At 44.8% G+C, this 19,055-nt stretch overlaps 2 protein-coding genes across 4 annotated transcripts in view; both read left to right on the top strand.

Moving 5' to 3' along the window:
- Nucleotides 1-862: 862 nt before the first annotated feature.
- LOC110500245 (apoptosis facilitator Bcl-2-like protein 14) lies at nt 863-4,819 on the top strand. Its single transcript, XM_021577498.2, has 7 exons — nt 863-1,017; nt 2,020-2,417; nt 2,579-2,674; nt 2,889-2,950; nt 3,205-3,351; nt 3,650-3,763; nt 3,905-4,819. The coding sequence occupies exons 2-7, from the start codon at nt 2,024-2,026 to the stop codon at nt 3,941-3,943; spliced, it is 852 nt and encodes a 283-aa protein (XP_021433173.1). The 5' UTR covers nt 863-1,017; nt 2,020-2,023; the 3' UTR covers nt 3,944-4,819.
- Nucleotides 4,820-5,329: 510 nt separating this feature from the next.
- Nucleotides 5,330-19,055, top strand: part of LOC110500244 (ras association domain-containing protein 3) — a 51,425-nt gene continuing 37,699 nt past the window's right edge. The window contains exons 1-2 of one of the 3 annotated variants that reach the window (XM_021577494.2): nt 5,330-5,699; nt 16,120-16,244. In XM_021577494.2, coding sequence (XP_021433169.2) covers nt 5,345-5,699; nt 16,120-16,244 — 480 coding nt within the window. In that variant the 5' untranslated portion in view covers nt 5,330-5,344. Of the gene's footprint in view, nt 5,700-12,208; nt 12,347-14,953; nt 15,051-16,119; nt 16,245-19,055 lie in introns of those variants that run through there. The other 2 variants (XM_021577495.2, XM_021577496.2) reach the window with 2 other exon arrangements.

Raw genomic sequence — 19,055 nt, forward strand, 5'->3', positions numbered from 1 at the left:
GACTAAATACTTTTTTGCCCCACTGTATCTGTCAATGATCAACAACATTTAATGTAGGTCTAAGTACCTGGAACTGATATAATAAGGTGTCGTCATTTACCAGCACTACCTGTGGATGTCTCATGAGTCGCAACAGTATGAGTCACAAGTTCACAACAAAACATGTGACAATGTGTGTGGTAGGCTAACTGAGGGCATTTCACAGGAGACATTTTCCAAGAGAAAATACTATTGCTTGCCTCTGACTTTATTTCCTGTGTTTTGAATGATTGTTTGTTGTTGAGGTGGGGCAAAAGAGAAGTCACATTTACACAAGCCTGTGAAAGACTCCCAACCTTCAGAGTGGGATAGAGGACAGATAGTAGGGTGGTTGAATATCATGGGTGCCTGCTAAAACTAACTCTGGGGATTTCCTTAAGGAATAGAATATTATTGTTGTCCATTTTGAAGGTGGCTGAATCACTCTATCCAGTCTCAGAGAGACTTATATCAGTCATAGACTATGCTTGCAATATAGTCACAACCTTTACCCATTACAGCCAGCAGGTTGATATGGCCTATACAGACAGGGAACAGACTGGCAAGCAGTTAAAGTATGTATTATTTTTGGAAGGGGATACATTTGATAGACATTAGGAATAGTCCAACACCAACGGATTGTATAATTGTGTCCTAATACGTGAATAACTATCAATTTAGAAGAACAGATAAAATAGCAATGTCATTGTTTTGTTTATTTAACATGACTAGTTTATCACGGGGTTGACGTGTCACTATTTGGGGGTTCTCACATGTAGGTAAAACAATCGTCATGGCAACTTGGTTTCAATTTCGACCACATACAAACGTCGCTCTGACGTTTACGGAAGACAGGTTATAAAGAAACACCAGGAGTCAGTCGGACAGGCAGCAGCTACCAGGCAGAACGAGAGTTTTAAGAATCAGAAGAACGCTCATTCACCGGCGAATTTATAACTTAAAACGTTGGCAACTAGCGCAGACGTAGTACTGTTATACGTAAGTAGGCATGGCTTTTTATTTGATAAATAAGTAAGTGCCGATTTATTAACTTAAACTTTGTTAAAGTTTTAATGTCCCTGGTTGGTTTCCCAGTACGCGCCTGGTAGTAGACGTTTTTGTGAGAAATCTTCCGAACAAGAATTTCGCATTAATATGAAAATACTTCATGTAATGTCTCAAAGTCGATATATATCTTATTTCGATATTGTGCCGAAAATCTCCCCCCTGGCAGAATTCTTTATTTTTTTCCCCTCAGGCCACCATTGAATTATCCCCTCCAATAACCTTTGAACGAATTATGTTGGCGACATGAGGTTTGAGCCATTGGCTTTCTTAGAGGAGTATCTACACAATTAACACATTTTATTTTACACATTGGTCAAAAGATGCGTTTTTGATTGTCTTAAATAGTAGTGTGTACATTCTGGATAATTTAAAATGATTATAATTTGGTGGGTACTTATTTGTCCTATTTAACACATTTAGGCAGCTACAAGTGTGTTGTACTTGTATGCGCATTGGAAATATATATATTTTTGCATGTCCCAACTCCAAGTGCTTTGCTCACGGTCACATTTACATATTTTTCACCTTCAAACTAGCAACCTTTCAGATACTGGCCCAAAGCCCTAACCACTATGCTACCTGTCACCTATTGATGTCTTGTCAGACTCAGAACTCACAGGACAAAAGGGTGTGCCTTGGTATGTTGTCTTCCCATTTTTTGGCATCAGTTACGCCCTTTACCACCACATGAGTGCTGCTGCTCTCTAGAGGTTGTTTTAATGTTTTTTTTTCAGTGAAAATTTTCATTCTCTATTCCCAATGTGCTGTTTGGGGGGACTGTGCATTGCACTCTTCCAGGAAAGTATACATTCATAAACTGTTTTTAAACTGCATTGGAAAACTTACAGATCAATGTTGTTGGATTTGTGTAATTGGCTGTTGCAGCTATACACTCACTTCCTGTTCCTGGTTTGTTTGTTTATTTTTGTTTAGGGAGATGGCAAACAGCAATGCCAATGGGAGTACCAACAGTAATGTGAATGGGAGTGCCAAAGCTGGGCTGCCAGGGGATATGGATGGCATGGAGGACAGTGTGGAGTTCAGGCTGATGATGGCGTACGCCCAGAGGAGGAGACCTAGGGAGGTGTTGTGCCCGCTACCTCAAGGCACAGACACCCAGCCGGGTGGTGCACAGACACTAGAGGGCCATGCAGACACATTTATAAAGAAGGAGAAGAAGAGGAAGAAGAAGGGGATTAGAAGGAGGCTGCAGAGCTTGTTGAGCTGTATCCGACCCCACAGAGATAGTACAGCTGTAGCATCAGGACCACCAAGAACACCATCACCACCAACGGGCACCCAGAGGTCCTCCTTCAGATCCTTTGGCAACTGTGAGTTTGTATCAGGGGAAGGAGAGACGGGAGGGTTGTTTGATTGCATGTGTTGGTGTAATACACTGTTCCTTACATTTTAAAGTATGTTTCTTCTTTAGGCAGATGGTTTGTTGACATGCCAAGTATACTAAAGCTGTGTGTGTTTGTTTCCGGTTTAGCGAGAGATGAGCTGGGGGAGGTAGCTGACCGGTTGACTCAGATTGCTGACGGAGTGACCTTCAGTTCTGGGGACCTGGAGACTGACGGAGAGGAAGGTATAAGACCAACTCAGCCGTCATATATGGGATGTATTCATTAGGCACCAAATGGAAAAGGGACTGAAAATGGGAGGGACTACCTGATCTTGTCAAATAAGAATCGCAAGGAAAAACATTTTTCTACGATGTGCCTTAATCAATACGACCCTGAACTCCTCTTTGTTTTTTACTTATGACCTCTAACCCTTACCCTCTTATCTCTGCCTTTCAGATGCTATAGAGAGGCTGGTGGGGCTTCTGCTGAGAGGAGCGGGAGACAAACTCAATGAGGAGGTAAAGTATGGCAGGAAATATCTGTTTCTGTAGATAGAACCTGTGTGATTGTGTAGTTCTCTGCCCACTTGGTGTCCCTCTACACACAGATAATATTAGTCTATCTGCAAGACTGGGATCCCCTCACAAAGAGAAACGGAAAAAATGGTGTTGCATTTATCATTCATCCATTTTTCATCACATGGGCATTCACCCAGAAAATTATTGTGGGATTGGGGTGTAAACTTTACTGTCCTCTATCATGTCCCTGGCAGGTCCTGAAGGACGCCTCTCTGTCCTCAGAGCTCTTTGGCTACAGCTTGTATGAGAGGACCATCTCCACCTTCCTCGGCAGACTTGGCCTGACCTCGGACCCCAGCACTCAGGGGTCACCCACGGCCCAAATCGCCATGACTTGTGAGGTAATCATGACAGAATTACATTTACATAAAACATTTTTTTCCCAATCATTTTTCTAACTAATGGCCATTTTCCCAGACACATATTTGAACATACTCCTGGACTAAAATGCATGCTCAAGAATCCCTATTGAAAGTGTTTTTTACTCCAGAAATAAGCTTAATCTGGGTCTTAGAAACTGTCCCTGTAAGTGCTTTACATTGTATGCGGCTAAATCACCCATCGGAGTACCACAAGCATGTATAATATTGGTTGCATGGCAGCCATTTTGTGTCAAGTCTCAACCCTCTGCTCCACCAGGTGACCAGTCGCCTGTCAGCGGTGGACAGCCTCCCTATGAGCCGGGTGCTGGGATTTGGAGCGAAATACCTGCAGGATCACTTCTCTTCCTGGGCCATACAGCAGGGTGGATATGTACGTACATACAGAGAGATCTATCGCCTATAGTACTGGAGGTCCACCTTCTTGTTCCTATCAATGATCTCCAGCTGACAAAAATATCAATGTTATTTTGTGAGATGTTGGTCAATACAGCTTTCATTTCTCTCTCAACAGGAGGAAGCTTTTGTGAATGATGAGGAGGAAGTCGACTGAGTCAGAGGGATTTTCCCCATCCTATACACCCATTGGTTCTTCCTGATTATCCACCCTTTTCCCAAAGTATGCTCTTGCGCACTTTCTTCCATGGATCAGAATTTCATTGGTGTAGGTATTGGCTAAAGTGAGTTTCCACCATTGTTAAATACATGGGAAAGGGTGGAGAATTGGGACGTCGCCCTCTAACCCCAACCCCTAGAGAAGTTTCAACTCAGGTTAATATTGCATGCCCAATTTAACATTGATTTTGCACAAAGAAACATGCACATAGAAATATAGACTGTCTTCCAGAGCCATAGTATATAAGAACATGTACATCTCAAACCCCATTCCTTTTTTTTAAAAATTATACATTGATATGATATAAGAATGTATGTGTAAGTACAGTATTCAGGTGTTTTGTTAACATTTTAATTTGGACTAGGAATGTAAAAAAAAAAAATAGAAACATATTTACTTGATTTTTTTTATTGTAAGAATAATAATGATGATGAGACTGTCGACTATTGATGTAGCCTATGCTGTCTGATCCAAATAATGTTTACATAAAGCAAAGAGGTCAACATGCCAGACCTCCAGGACTTATGTCCTCAGTTGATCCAGAGATTGAACCACTACATGGTTAAACCATGACTGGACCAAAGACTGGGGCAGCTACTGTAGCCTACATATACTGTATGGAAGTGCATCTATTCTTACTGCTATATGGTCACACTTTCATTCTGTGTGCTGAGTCTATGCATTGGAATGTCTGACTTGTTTAGGAATAATTAAACAAATTCCATGTTATGATTATAGTGTTCAATGTTAACACTGATTTAGACAGCTTTGTTTCAATATTGATTTATTGAATAAAAATAGTTCTGTTGAAGACTCCTGACATTGTGTAAAATGATTTAGGACCAAGTGGTCATTTATATTGAAATGCATTCTCAGAATCATCACGCACAGCATGCTTGTACAGGTATGTCACCCATGTGCAGGTATTGTGTACAGGTACGTCACTCATGGAGGGAGGAGGGATTTATTGGGGTCTGTACTGAAATGAACCTAAACGGTTTCCTGCACCTGCTCAACCTGCTTACAGACAAGAAGAACAGGCCAGAGCGAGAAAGCAGTGTCATCTATTCACACAATGTGGATTTCAACATGTAGGTAACATGTACTAAACTAAACACCTTGTTCTGTATCTCATCTGTGTTGCGCGCGAAGAAGACTAATCGTTGCTGTCGCCTGTGTGCCCGAAAGAGTGCGTAAGATCATGCACCAAAGTAGGAAGTACTCACCGATGCGCTACATCGCGTGATCGGCGTATCACAGTTAGCTGTGGATATCGCTAATAAATCAGCACTGAAGACGGTGAACTACAGTCGAGGGGAATTGTTCAACCCGCCTAGGATGTACCATTCGAAAGTCAAGGTAGTCCGAGCCGCCCGAAGGCATACCTCTACTCCAAGCAGGAGTCTGGAGAACATCGAGGCGGTCTGGTGCAAGATCAGAGCGGACTCGTTACCAAACCTCGAAGAGAGAAGACCGGAGCCGGTGAAGGTGATGAACCCCGCGGAGAACGGCTGCCCTGTCCGCGGCAGTAGGAAAAGGGGGTTCAAGCCCCCGGATGTGAGGACCATATTCTCCCCCAGTGAGAGAGACTCCCAGATGAGGGGGGAGGGACACACCTTCTACCTTGGTCTTTCGGGCGCATGGTGCGATGTTTGCCGCGTATACATCCTCCACTTCTCCCTGATGTGTTCAGGTGAGTTCTACAACTGTATTATGTTTCAGTTGAGATCGCTTGACTGTCTTAGCATCAATATCATCTACTACAGCAGACAACATACTGGTTAACAGAGAGTCTCAAGGTATGAAGCTTATCAATTTAATGATTTATCAACTGGATACCTAAACTGCCTTATGAAACTAGACTTTCTTACAGGCTCCATACAATCTGGATATTAACATATATTCATACCCCTTTGCTTATTCCACATTTTGCTGTGTTAAGCCAGAATTCAAAATTGTTTTTTTGTCACCCATCTACATACAATGTTTTTAGACATTTATTAAGACCTGTATTCAGAGTGAAATACGGAAATATCTCAAACACACAGGTATTCACACCCCTGACTCAATACTTTGTAGAAGCACCTTTGGCAGCGGCGATTAAAGCTGTGTGTTTTCTGGTTTAAGTCTCCAAGAGCTTTCCACACCTGGATGGTGCAGCGTCTTCCCATTATTCTTCAAAACAATTCTTCAAGCTTTGGCAAATTGATTGTTGATCATTGCTCGACAACCACGGAAAAAGTCAAGGGTTGGGAATACTTTATGTTGGTTGTACATGTTCAGGAAGGCATGGCTACGTATAGTCTACCCTTACACAGGGCCGGGCTCTACGCACACACTCACACCGTGCTGATAAACTGGTTTATAAACTGTACATTTGTACACATGCTTTCCTCTCGGCTCAGCTTTCTCTGTATTCTTCCACTGATAGGCACTCACTTCCTCGATCTAATGTCCTAGGAACCTGTTTACTGATGATTGATACAGTACATTCTTGTTGTTACTCCTATCATTGCTGCATTACTCCCCACTGGGCAAAAACTGGTTGAATCAACGTTGTTTCCACGTCATTTCAATCCCCCTAATCTATGTTATGACGTTGAATCAATGTGGGAAACTGATTGGATTTGCAAAAAGTCATCAATTTAAGGGCATTTCTTTTAACCTAAATCCAATGACATGGTGACATTTGTTGATTTCACATTAGTTGACAACTCGACCTTGAACTGACGTCTGTGCCCAGAGTGGTCCATCAGTCATCACACGTTTAAAAGCATTGCTTGTACATTAATGGTTTCAAAGTGTAACAGTATAGCTTCGGTCCCTCTCCTCGCCCCTACCTGGGCACGAACCAGGGATTTGTTTAACAATTTCTTGGTTATTACATGATTACATTTGTGTTACTTCATAGTTTTGATGTCGTCACTATTATTCTACAATGTAGAAAATAGTAAGAATAAAGAAAAACCCTTGAATGAGTAGGTGTGTCCAAACTTTTGACTGGTACTGTATATGATGATTCTATGTGAGTGAGTGTGTGTAGACTCAGCATAATTGTATGTGCATAATACAGTTGAAGTCAGAGGTTTACATACACCTTAGCCAAATACATTTAAACTCAGTTTTTCACAATTCCTGACATGTAATCCTCATAAAAATTCCCGGTCTTAGGTCAGTTAGGATCACCACTTTATTTTAAGAATGTGAAATATCAGAATAAAGGAGAGAGAATGAGTTATTTCAGCTTTTATTTCTTTCATCACATTCCCAGTGGGTCAGACGTTTGAATACACTCAATTAGTATTTGGTAGCATTGCCTTTAAATTGTTTAACTTTGGTCAAACGTTTTGGGTAACCTTCCACAAGCTTCCCACAATAAGTTGGGTGGACGAGTCCTATATCGAACACAACCTGAAAGGCCGCTCAGCAAGGAAGAAGCCACTGCTCCAAAACCACCATAAACTACGGTTTGCAACTGCACATGGGGACAAAGATCGTATTTTTTTGAGAAATGTCCTCTGGTCTGATGAAACAAAAATAAAACTGTTTGCCCATAATGACCAAAACAAAAGGGGGAGGCTTGCAAGCCGAAGAACACCATCCCAACCGTGAAGCACGGGGGTGGCAGTATCATGTTGTGGGGGTGCTTTTCTGCAGAAGGTACTGGTGCCCTTCACAAAATAGATGGCATCATGAGGTAGGAGAATTATGTGGATATGTTGAAGCAACATCTCAAGACATCAGTCAGGAAGTTAAAGCTTAGTTGCAAACATGTCTTCCAAATGGACAATGACCCCAAGCATACTTCCCAAAATTGTGGCAAAATGACTTAAGGACAACAAAGTCCAGGTATTCGAGTGGCCATCACAACGCCCTGACCTCCAATGCTATAGGAAATGTGTGGGCCGAACTGAAAAAGTACAGTGCCTTGCGAAAGTATTCGGCCCCCTTGAACTTTGCGACCTTTTGCCACATTTCAGGCTTCAAACATAAAGATATAAAACTGTATTTTTTGTGAAGAATCAACAACAAGTGGGACACAATCATGAAGTGGAACGACATTTATTGGATATTTCAAACTTTTTTAACAAATCAAAAACTGAAAAATTGGGCGTGCAAAATTATTCAGCCCCTTTACTTTCAGTGCAGCAAACTCTCTCCAGAAGTTCAGTGAGGATCTCTGAATGATCCAATGTTGACCGAAATGACTAATGAGGATAAATACAATCCACCTGTGTGTAATCAAGTCTCCGTATAAATGCACCTGCACTGTGATAGTCTCTGAGGTCCGTTAAAAGCGCAGAGAGCATCATGAAGAACAAGGAACACACCAGGCAGGTCCGAGATACTGTTGTGAAGAAGTTTAAAGCCGGATTTGGATACAAAAAGATTTCCCAAGCTTTAAACATCCCAAGGAGCACTGTGCAAGCGATAATATTGAAATGGAAGGAGTATCAGACCACTGCAAATCTACCAAGACCTGGCCGTCCCTCTAAACTTTCAGCTCATACAAGGAGAAGACTGATAAGAGATGCAGCCAAGAGGCCCATGATCACTCTGGATGAACTGCAGAGATCTACAGCTGAGGTGGGAGACTCTGTCCATAGGACAACAATCAGTCGTATATTGCACAAATCTGGCCTTTATGGAAGAGTGGCAAGAAGAAAGCCATTTCTTAAAGATATCCATAAAAAGTGTCATTTAAAGTTTGCCACAAGCCACCTGGGAGACACACCAAACATGTGGAAGAAGGTGCTCTGGTCAGATGAAACCAAAATTGAACTTTTTGGCAACAATGCAAAACGTTATGTTTGGCGAAAAAGCAACACAGCTCATCACCTTGAACACACCATTCCCACTGTCAAACATGGTGGTGGCAGCATCATGGTTTGGGCCTGCTTTTCTTCAGCAGGGACAGGGAAGATGGTTAAAATTGATGGGAAGATGGATGGAGCCAAATACAGGACCATTCTGTAACCTGATGGAGTCTGCAAAAGACCTGAGACTGGGACGGAGATTTGTCTTCCAACAAGACAATGATCCAAAACATAAAGCAAAATCTACAATGGAATGGTTCAAAAATAAACATATCCAGGTGTTAGAATGACCAAGTCAAAGTCCAGACCTGAATCCAATCGAGAATCTGTGGAAAGAACTGAAAACTGCTGTTCACAAATGCTCTCCATCCAACCTCACTGAGCTCGAGCTGTTTTGCAAGGAGGAATGGGAAAAAATGTCAGTCTCTCGATGTGCAAAACTGATAGAGACATACCCCAAGCGACTTACAGCTGTAATCGCAGCAAAAGGTGGCGCTACAAAGTATTAACTTAAGGGGGCTGAATAATTTTGCACGCCCAATGTTTCAGTTTTTGATTTGTTAAAAAAGTTTGAAATATCCAATAAATGTCGTTCCACTTCATGATTGTGTCCCACTTGTTGTTGATTCTTCACAAAAAAATACAGTTTTATATATTTATGTTTGAAGCCTGAAATGTGGCAAAAGGTCGCAAAGTTCAAGGGGGCCGAATACTTTCGCAAGGCACTGTATGTGCAAGCAAGTAGGCTGCAAACCTGACTCAGTTACACCAGCTTTGTCAGGAGGAATGGGCCAAAATTAATCCAACTTATTGTGGGATGCTTGTGGAAGAGTAGCTGAAACGTTTGACTCAAGTTAAACAATTTAAAGGCAATGCTACCAAATACTAATTGCGTGAATGTAAACTTCTGACCCACAGGAATGTGATGAAATAAATCATTCTCTCTACTATTATTCTGACATCTCACATTCTTAAAATAAAACAGGGAATTTTTACTAGGATTAAATGTCAGGAATTGTGAAAAACTGAGTTTAAATGTATTTGGCTAAGCTGTATGTAAACTTTGTGACTTCAACCGTAAATGTGATATTTCAGTTTTATATTTTTTATAAATTAGCTAAAATGTCTTAACCTGTCTTTGCTTAGTCATTATGGGGTATTGTGTGTAGATTGATGAGGGAAAAATACTATTTTGGAATAAGGCTGTAACGTAACAAAATGTGGAAAAAGTCAAGGGCTCTGAATCTTTCTGAAGGCACTGTATGTGATGCGATTTATGGACAGTATGTGGATCAAATATGTACTCTATCTGAAGAATACGTTGCATACAGTAGTATATTTTCAGCAATAGTTGAATAGGATGGACCGGAAGAAAATACAGTATATTCATATGAAATGGGTAAAACAGTATGTGAACATTATTAAAGTGACCAGTGTTCCATGTCTATGTACATAGGGCAGCAGCCTCTAAGGTAACCATGTGGTAGCCAGCTAGTGACAGTGACTAAGTTCAGGGCAGGGTACTGGGTGGAGGCTGACTAGTGATGGCTATTTAACAGTCTGATGGCCTTGAGATGGAAGCTGTTTTTCGGTCCCAGCTTTGATGCACCAGTACTGACCTCGCCTTCTGGTTGATTGCGGGGCTCGGGTGGCCTTGATGATGTTCTTGGCCTTCCTGTGACACAAGGTGCTGTAGATGTCCTGGAGGGCAGGCAGAGTGCCCCCGGTGATGCGTTGGGCAGACCGCACCACCCTCCGGAGAGCCCTGCCGTTGCTGACGACGCAGTTGCCCTACCAGGCGTTGATACAGACCGACAGGATGCTCTCAATGGTGCACCTGTAAAGGTCTGTGAGGTTCCTAGGTGCCAAGCCTAATTTCTACAGCCTCGTGAGGTTCTTCACCACGCTATCTGTGTGGTTGGACCATTTCAGATTTTCAGTGATGTGTACGCAGAGGAACTTGAAGCTTTTCACCTTCTCCACTGTGGCTCCGTAGATGTGGATGTTGGCTTGCTCCCTCTGCTGTCTCCTGAAGCCCACAATCAGCTCCTTCATTTTGTTGACGTTGAGAAAGAGGTTATTTTCCTGGCACCACTCCACCAGGACCCTTGCCTCCTCCCTGTAGGCTGTCGCGTCATTGTTGGTAATCAGGCATACCACTGTTGTGTCGTCTGCAAACTTGATGATTGAGTTGGTGGTGTGCGTGGCCACGCATTCATGGGTGAACAGGGAGTACAGGAGGGAGCTGAGCACGCACCCTTGTGGGGCCCACAAAGTTCAGGACCCAGTTGCACAGGGCTGGATTCAGACTCAGGGCCCCAAGCTTGAAGGGTACTATGGTGTTGAAGCCTGAGCTGTAGTTATTGAACAGCATTCTTACGTAGGTGTTCCTCTTGTCCAGATGGATAGTGCAGTGCGATGGCGATTGTATCACCCGTGGATATATTGGGGCGGTATTTATCCCTGTCATTCACACAGAACCATTGGCCTTATAAGCCCAAATGGTCAGCTAGGCCTGTGGGCCTCGTCCATAGCCATTTACATGGAGAGGTGAGAAGTTCGTGAAATCAGATTAGACACAGAGGAGATGGGGGATTAACATGACCATTCATTCACCACAGGGAAGTGTTAGAGACCTGTTGTGCTCCTGGATTGGAAATAACTTGTTGTAATTCCCCATGACTAGATCAGCTTTCATTCTCCACTGAAGACTGTGTGTGTCTCTGTGTGTGTCTCTGTGTGTGTCTCTGTGTGTACTTGCCTGCCTGCGTATGTGTTTTCCCTAGTGCCCAGCTGCTGTTTGTGCAGGTGCAGTGACAGTGTGGCTCCAGAAGACACTACTCTCTCATTGTGACAGGTTAATGACATCACAATGACCACACACACTTTATGTATTACTATCCTTGTGGGACCTAAAATGCATTTCAATTCATAATCCTATTTACCCTAAACCTGACCTTAACCCCTAACCCTAACTCCTTCACCTAACCCCTAATTGTAACCATAACCCTTAACCCAACCCCTAAAATAGCCTTTTTCCTTGTTTTACTATCCTTATGGGGATTTCCAGTACTCACGAGGATAGTAATCCTCACACACACACACACACGCACACACGCACGCACAGGGTGAATGGGGGGGCGACAGTAAGGGGAGGGACTAGCACAGGCCAGACATGACACAGAAAAGCCAGACAGGGTAGGATAGAGGGGGAGAAAGAGAGGAGGAGAAAGAGGGTAGAGAGGGGCCAGAGTGAAAGACAGTCTGGGATTTGCAGGACCGGGGCAACCTTATGTTGGATCTGCGCAGTGCTCTCTGCAAAATGGAGCCCACTATGTGTGAGTTGGAACCTGGGTGTGCGAGCGTATGAGTGTGTGTGAGCTCTGTGTTAGTGAATGAGCAATGGGGCTGGCTAAAGGATTTGGGAGGACTCTGAGGAGGTTATCAGGTTTCTTCTTCCGTGTTCCCAAACTGATCCGCCGCTCTGGACGCCTGGAACTAAGCCTACTTTGGAGGAACTCTGGTGAGTGTGTGTGTTTGTGTGTCTGTGTGTGTGTGTCCGTGTGTGTGTGTGTACGTTTGTATATGTGAGTGTGTGTATCTGGGCCTGTGTTTAGCCAACCCCAGAGCATGGTGTTAAGGCAGACAGACGGTTTGGTGTCACTTAGAGGCCATGAGCTGAGAGATAAAATAAGTGTATAAACACATTGTTGTGTCCACAGACAGATCACTCAATGTCATCCCTGACCTGTCATGAAACACCCAAGACTCAGCACAAACACTTTGTGTGGAAGACAGGCAGGTAAACAGACAAACAGACTCTGCAGAGAGACCGAAAGACAGAGGAAGGGATACCCGTGAGAGGGAGAGTGGAAGATATGCACGTTCCATAATTAAGTGTGTGTGCATTTCAGTTAGGTGTTTAGCAGCCATGTGTGAAAAGGCTCTTAAGTGCTGAGGGAATGGGTTTAGTCCCGTCGCTGGTGTCTATGGGAAACGGATTACCGTTGACTTAGGAAAACAACACTACCACAGTGGAATGACAACCCTTCCGTCTCCTCCACTGACAGTCAGCACGGTCTGAGACCACCTGCTGTCCTGGCAGTGTGTATGTGTGTTTTTAGTGCGGTGTGTTTTGTTAGTGGGGGCCTGAGTGGAGCCGGATAGGAATGAGAGATGTGGAATTCCAAATTGAAGTCTCCGAATGTGGAATGGGGAACTAAGAGGGCTGTTAAGTTTGCGCAATGCTGCTTCAAGAAGGATATCTATTTTCTACAGTCTAAAGAAAGCGCAGGAACAAATACAACGCACCACCTGTCTGGACTAGACACACAAACACACAGCTCTCCAGCCCCAGACCATTCTACTCCTATTACAGTCCAGAGCCTTAGTGTCATACCAACTGCCTCAGTAAGTTGATCACGTCAACCCACAGCCCAGATACAGCTATTGTGCCTACTGAAACACAAGGCTTCATTCCACCTTTGATTACAGGATAAGAAAACGATATCTCTCACACACACACACACACACACACACACACACACACACACACACACACACACACACACACACACACACACACACACACACACACACACACACACACACACACACACACACACACACGCACGCACACACACCATCCCCAAACACGCACACAGGTCTACCTGGTCACAGCAGGACTCCAAGAAGAGTAGGCTTGAGTACTGTTATGTCTTCTGCAACCACACAGTGTCCTGTGGGTGAAGGTCTGGCCCTCTCTTACTTGCTTTTAAAACCAAGGCTATGGTCTTTACATGTTGGGATTGATACTGCAAGATGTGTGTGTTGTGGGGAGGGGGAGGCAGAGTTTGGCTGAATTGGCTCTTGGCACGTCAGTGAGAAAGTCGCCACAGGTTCCTCATCTCTCCTCCCAGCACACAGAGACATGGTTAGACAGCCAGCTCTAAATACTACACACAGCTGACAGTGGCTAGGCTCAGGGGCGAGTGGTGTTGGTACGCATCTGTTTGTGGAGTGTGTTGTTGTTCTTTGTGGGAGTGTGGGAAGATGCTGACTTGCGCTCTGTTCTCCTCTCAGCTCCACTGATTAAGTCTGATTGATTGGTTTTGCTTGGCTGATTACAGGAAGGGCTATTATCAATGAGACAGCACAGCTATACCACACACACACACACACACACACACACACACACACACACACACACACACACACACAACACTCCCCACAGGCCCAGGAGACTCCCAGAGAGAAAAAAAGTGCTTAACTCATCAGACAGACAGTAACAATCATCATCAGATCGTCAGTCTTTTGCAGTTGTGTAAGACATGGAAGTGTGTTTTATTTCTCCTCAATGGGGCGAGACAAATCTCCTCTAAGTTCATGCATCACAGGCATAGTGCCTTATGTCTGATGACATAGCCTGTGGTGGTGTTTGTTATTCTGTCATGGCGTCGTGGACGGACAGTGTACCGTTTCCTCTCTGGTTCTGTCCCAGCGCCAGGGCCTAGCTGAGACAATACCCAGGCTTTGCCTAATTGTATCGAAAGCTACAGAGGGTTAGCGAGTGTTAGGGCAGGAAGCCTAGCAGACAAGAGCTGACCACCCTCTTTGTGTGCTGGTGAGCTCAGAGAGGAGCATCCCTGGCCTACACCCACACACACGTACGCACACACTCTCTCGCACACACGCACGCACGCACGCTCGGACACACACTCTCTCTCTCTCCCCCCTCCATCTCTCCCTCTCTCTTCTCTCCTACTGTCTGTGTGTCCATCACTGTGACCCACTGAGCCTCCATTTGACAGGCAAATCACCCACTCAGCACTACCATACATAGAGAGTGGGAGGGGGAGACCGAGAGTGAGTGGGCGAGTGTGAGAGAGAAAGCGAGAGAGAGTGGTAGCAGCTAGTCTAATGAGTCTCTGTGTAGGTCTGGGCTGGCGAGGGAGGTGGGGGGTTCCCAGTCCAAACAGGCTATTGTTCCTGATGCTTGTTGTGCCTGTGTGTAAGAGAGTGAGTGCGTCGAAGCTGGGCCTGTTGCAACTGGCCAGTGGTGGTACAGTGTGCGCAGTGGTCAAGGAGTATTGGTTGAGCAGTGAGGGAGAGCTTCAGAGAGAAGAGTGTGTGAGGCAGGAGGGAAATGGTGTGCTGGTCGGGGATGGGAGCAGCCATCTGTAGACTGTCGGTGAAGCTCAGCCGGCAGGTGAAGAGGAGGTCCTCAGGTAAGAGAGGAGACACAGACAAACGCACGCGCACAGGCCACTCTGTTCCTGTACACCGGTGCTAACAACGAGGACTCGCTGGATGTTCTGTACTCTGCAGAGGGAGTGTCACAGTGATGTGTAATGTATTCTGTGTTATTAGCGGTCTCTCCCTGTCTCTCCTCCACGCTGGGTTAATTCTAAGTGGGCTGCTGGATGCTGGCCAAGCCGGCGCAGAGAACGAGAGGGGAAAGAGAAAGAAAGAGAGGACACATTAGAGATTCCACCAACCTTTTTGTTCTGCCGCGGCGGAGTTACAGTGTGCACGGGAGGAAGTGTGTGTGTCACTTGGAGACTTTTCCCCGACCTGTCAGACAGATCTGATCAAAGGGCAGCAGAACAGTTCCCCTTGTTCTTTGTCACTCCGATGTATTATATCATGTTTACATTTTTCTTGCACTTGGAATAGTTTGGAATGGTGACTTCTGTTTCACTTGGCTGAGATGAATGTTTTCGAGAGCTCAGGTGAAAGATTTTTTTGCACTGGTGACTGTGAACGGGGTCAGTGGGAGTGTTCGCACACTGTGGACAACCTCGTTTCCATCTCGTCCTTTCCCTCCAGACACAACACAACCTCGCCTGGTCATTCATTGCTGTTGCTGGAGACCCGAGCCTGGAGTCCCAGGGAATACTTGCGTAGCAGCTTGGGGTTGCGTTACAGATTAAATAAGTTAGTGGCTGGGTTATACATGAGTTATTTGGTTATGGGTGAAACCTGTTAGGGGTTGGCGGAGTATTTAACATAGTACTTGTGACCTGAGTGCATGCACGGGTCTCTGTTAATGATCGCGCTGCTATTGAGTCCAACACAGATGAAATATTTGAACTCCTCCTGGCAAGGAAGTGGCAGGAGTCTTCAAGAGGTGGAAGAATAACTAGAAGTATGAAATGAGGGTATTTGGTGCAGTGTTGAACGCCGCCCGCTCCGTTGACACACACCGCGAGACAATGCAGGCTCTATGAGTCTGCCAGGTCAGGTCAGAGTGTGCTCTTTACAATTATTTAACAAGCTCCTCTCCTCCTGCTCCAGGGTGTAAGTATACGTGTCACCCAGAGTGTCGGGAGCGAGTGTCATTGGACTGTCCCCCCGGTGGTCCTGTTGCCGCTGACACCCCCCTCAGCCAGGACCACCTTAACAACAACACACCGGCCATTGTGAGTACCCACCTTCTCTCTCACTCCCTCTGTGTGTCTGTGTTGTCTAATTAAAGGGTCAACACTTTGTTCCTTGAGATGAGGGCTGATATTATATTCTGTGATGGTCACATTATGACTGAATTTCGTGTGTTTCACCACAAAGGGGTGTTAGAGTGCATAGAATGAGTATTCGCCCTGCCTGTGATTACAGTGAGTGACTGAGACGTAGTTCACCAATGTACCACCAGATGACGCTCTCTCTGTCTCTATACTGTATCTCTTGTCATAGAACTCTTGGCTTGAGTGAGTGACTGTTTGGGGGATGTGTTGCTCTTAGGGTTTTTTGGGGGGATAAATGGCTTGGCTCTAGGTACTCTGATGGTATCATACTGAAGGGTGCGTGTTTGGGATTAGCTAGGTGGGGCCAATGCTTTGAGACCAGCTGTCCATGTCATTCTCTATATAATAGGAAAGGGAAATGGAAAGTGGGGGATACCTAGTCAGTTGTACAACTGAATGTCTTCAATTGAAATGTGTCTTCCACATTTAACCCAACTCCTCTGAATCAGAGAGGTGCGGGGGGGGCTGCCTTAATCGACATCCACGTCTTCGGAGCCCGGGGAACAGCTGGTTAACTGCCTTGCTCAAGGGCAGAACGGCAGGTTTTTACCTTGTCAGCTCGGGGATTCGATCCAGCAACCTTTCGGTTACTGGCCCAATCAAATCAAATGTATTTATATAGCCCTTCTTACATCAGCTGATATATCAAAGTGCTATACAGAAACTCAGCCTAAAACCCCCAAACAGCAAGCAATGCAGGTGTAGAAGCACGGTGGCTAGGAAAAACTCCCTAGAAAGGCCAAAACCTAGGAAGAAACCTAGAGAGGAACCAGGCTATGAGGGGTGGCCAGTCCTCTTCAAATCAAATCAAATTTTCTTTGTCACATACACATGGTTAGCAGATGTTAATGCAAGTGTAGCGAAATGCTTGTGCTTCTAGTTCCGACAATGCAGTAATAACCAACGAGTAACCTAACCTAACAATTCCCAACAACTACCTTATACACACAAGTGTAAAGGGATGAAGAATATGTACATAAAAATATATGAATGAGTGATGGTACAGAACGGCATAGGCAAGATGCAGTAGATGGTATCGAGTACAGTATATACATATGAGATGAGTAATGTAGGGTATGTAAACATAAAGTGGCATTGTTTAAAGTGGCTAGTGATACATGTATGGGGCGGCAGGCTAGCCTAGTGGTTAGAGCGTTGGACTAGTAACCGGAAGGTTGCAAGTTCAAACCCCGAGCTGACAAAGTACAGCTGTCGTTCTGCCCCTGAACTGTCATTGAAAATAAGAATTTGTTCTTAACTGACTTGCCTAGTTAAATAAAGGTCAAATTTAAAAAAAATAACATAAAGATGGCAAGAGGTGGTATAGTCATACTGTACATATGAGATGAGTAGTGTAGAGTATTCTAAACATTATATTAAGTGCCATTGTTTAAAGTGGCTAGTGATACATTTTTACATAAATTATTCCATTATTAAAGTGGCTGGAGTTGAGTCTATGTTGGCAGCAGCCACTCAATGTTAGTGGTGGCTGTTTAACAGTCTGATGGCCTTGAGATAGAAGCTGTTTTTCAGTCTCTCGGTCCCTGCTTTGATGCACCAACTGACATTTACTCAGTTTACTCTGGCTGTGCCGGGTGGAGTTTATAACAGAACATGGCCAAGATGTTCAAATGTTCATAAATGACCAGCATGGTCAAATAATAATAATCACAGTAGTTGTCGAGGGTGCAACAAGTCAGCACCTCACGAGTAAATGTCAGTTGGCTTTTCATAGCCGATCATTCAGAGTATCTCTAACGCTCCTGCTGTCTCTAGAGAGTTGGAAACAGCAGGTCTGGGACAGGTAGCACGTCCGGTGAACAGCTCAGGGTTCCATAGCCGCAGGCAGAACAGTTGAAACTGGAGCAGCAGCACGGCCAGGTGGACTGGGGACAGCGAGGAGTCATCATGCCAGGTAGTCCTGAGGCATGGTCCTAGGGTTCAGGTCCTCCGAGAGAGAGAAAGAAAGAAAGAGAGAAAGAGAGAATTAGAGAGAGCATACTTAAATTCACACAGGACACCGGATAAGAAAGGAGAAATACTCCAGATATAATGCTCTAACCACTAGGCTAATAGCCCCGGAGTCATTGTGTGTGTGTGCGTGCGCATTCTAATCTACCTGGCCCTGTAGCACACCCAACAGCAACATGAGCCGGCTGCCACATATAGCGGTGGTTGTTTTGGGTGGCCTCACACACATTTCTGACCTCTGTGGTCCCAGGAGAATCAAAAGGTGTGTGTGTGTGTGGGGGGGGGGGGGGGGTCAACCTAATGTACGCAAGCATGCACACACACACAACTCTCATGTGGGATGGATGGATGGATGGAAAGAGTGAGGGCATTACGCCATATAGACACACCTCTGGATCATATTCTATTATGGCACAAGGCGAGACCCAGATGCAGACACAGGAGGCAGACGGTTGGAGCCTAACAATATTTATTCATCCAATAGGGTAAGGCAAGAGAATGGTCGCGGACAGGCAAAAAGGGTCAAAACCAGTTCAGAGTCCAAAAGGTACCAAAGGGCAGGCAGAATCAAGGTCAGAGCAGGAAGGATGATCAGGCAGGCGGGAAAGTAGTCCAGAGTCAGGCAGGGGTCAAAACCAGGAATATTAGCAAAAAGAGAATAGCAAAAAGAGTACGGTAAAAACACGCTGGTTGACTTGAGTAACCTACAAGACGAACTGGCACAGAGAGACAGGAAAC

The sequence above is a fragment of the Oncorhynchus mykiss genome, chromosome 21 (genome assembly GCF_013265735.2).
Source record: "Oncorhynchus mykiss isolate Arlee chromosome 21, USDA_OmykA_1.1, whole genome shotgun sequence".
NCBI classification, from domain to species: Eukaryota; Metazoa; Chordata; class Actinopteri; order Salmoniformes; family Salmonidae; genus Oncorhynchus; species Oncorhynchus mykiss.